General features: G+C 45.0%; 1 protein-coding gene across 2 annotated transcripts in view; it reads right to left on the bottom strand.

Annotated features, from left to right (window-relative positions):
* Positions 1–693: 693 nt before the first annotated feature.
* AK8 (adenylate kinase 8) overlaps positions 694–1,823 on the bottom strand; it is a 65,004-nt gene continuing 63,874 nt past the window's right edge. The window contains exon 13 of one of the 2 annotated variants that reach the window (XM_014307138.2): positions 694–1,278. In XM_014307138.2, the coding sequence (XP_014162613.2) occupies positions 1,041–1,278 (238 nt within the window). In that variant the 3' untranslated portion in view covers positions 694–1,040. The remainder of the gene's footprint in view (positions 1,279–1,823) is intronic. The other variant, XM_031057251.1, reaches the window with a different exon arrangement.

The following is a 1,823-nucleotide window of genomic DNA, read 5'->3' as shown; positions in this document are numbered from 1 at the left end:
CACCTTCCCTGAGGATCCCAGGAGGAACCTGAAGCTCCCCTCCATGCCCTGGCAGGGGGAATTCACACTCACACAGGGGAGAAACAGAGGGAGACATAATAGAGGCATCCAACCCAGGTCTCTGACCACAGCACAGATCACTCCCCTTTCTTACAGGCATTAAGGATGTGCATTTCCACAGCCAGAATCTGAGACAGCCAGCAGGCTTTCAACAGAGATTTTCCAGGTAAAAATGTTTTCATTGCTGCCATACCCAGCCAGAGAAGGAAAAAAAAACCAGAAACCCTGGACACCAACATGCCCAGGCACAGCTCAGGCACAGCAGCCACAGGCTGGGAGCTGGTACCCCAGGAAAAGAGAATTTAGGGACCCACCTGCTCCTGCAGCTCATTATGTCCTTGATTGGGTTCTGCAAGTGATGGAGCTGCAATCAGTTTTCCATGGCTCTGGGTATCCTGTCCAGCTGCTCTTTCTGCCCAGCAGAATGGGGAACTGCAGAGGGTTTGTCAGCACTATTTAAACAATTTGAGTTACCAGAGGAGTTAAAACCTCTGCCCCCAACCTCAAACACTGTGGAGAAAGTTCACTGCAGAGCTGGGAGTTTTGGTTTTCTCTTTGCTTTAGGGTTTGCTTGCAGGGACAGAGGGAGGCAGGGAGTGCCTGGGTGGTTTTGGTGGAGAATTAAGACACAAACACATCTAAAAGCTTTAATACTCCAAATTGGCTTCATGGGTCTTACACAGTGAAGACAAAATACTATTCAGAAGCAGAAAAAAAAATTAAATTAAACACAGGACTTCCTCAGCCACAGTGTTTCTTATCTTGCATCATGAAACAAAAGCCAAAAAACTTTCTCCTAAAGCTCAATTTCTTACCCTCTGTACTTCACTCAGCCTTGGTGAGCTTCAGATTTAGCACAGCTTGGCTGAATTCCCCCTCCCTGGTGATAACCTGCCACTTCAGCAACCAGACTGCAAATATTACAGGGAAAAATTTAAAATCAACTCTTCCACAAATCATCCTTTTTAAATTATAAATTTCTAATGTTTTTTACATGGAAGGGGCTTAATGATACAGCTTTCTATGAACTCAAAGATAACATAAGGGTCTTGGTCAGCATTGACATAAAAGGCATCTTGGTAAAAATCCTCCAGGGCCTTGACATTGCTGTAGTAGATGTTCAGGCGCTTCTCAATATTTTCTTCCTCATCCTTGGGGTTCTGCCTGAGCCTGGCCTGGATCTCTGGAGTGGGAGCTGGTCTGAATGTGGTGTGGTACCTGCAGAGGAGAGGAAATGCCACAGTTTCAGCTCAGCCTGAGGACACAGCAGCCACCTCTGCAGGTGCTCCATGCTCCCACCTATCACAGTGCCTTGGCCTCCTTCTGCTCCAGGCTGGGGTTTTAAAACAAAGATTGGAACTTTCAGGGCAGGTAATCTGTCATCTCTCAAGAACCCTGGATCCTCAAAGGCCAAGGGTTTCCTGGAGGTGACACTGGTAGAGTTCATCTGCTCCACACAAGGAGAAATTTCTATTCCATTACCCAGGTTCAGAAGCATTCCCAGATCTTTTACTTGTAATCTTTGATTCCTGTCTTTAAAAAAGGATCTAAAAAACTTAATCTCAAACATAAACACAGCCCTGTGTCCAGCATTGCTGGGACCTGTCACTTAAACTGTGTTTAAGGCTCTCAGGCATTTAATTGCTAACATCTTTATGTTAATTGCTAACATCTTTATGTAGTAGCAGAAGGTAAAAAGAGGTTAATTCACCTGAGATAGGTTTTGGTTATTTTTGATTTTCCAAATGCCAGAATTTGGCTTG

This window comes from Geospiza fortis, unplaced genomic scaffold, assembly GCF_000277835.1.
Source record: "Geospiza fortis unplaced genomic scaffold, GeoFor_1.0 scaffold27, whole genome shotgun sequence".
Lineage (NCBI taxonomy): Eukaryota > Metazoa > Chordata > Aves > Passeriformes > Thraupidae > Geospiza > Geospiza fortis.
This window is presented reverse-complemented; position numbering and strand designations above follow the sequence as displayed.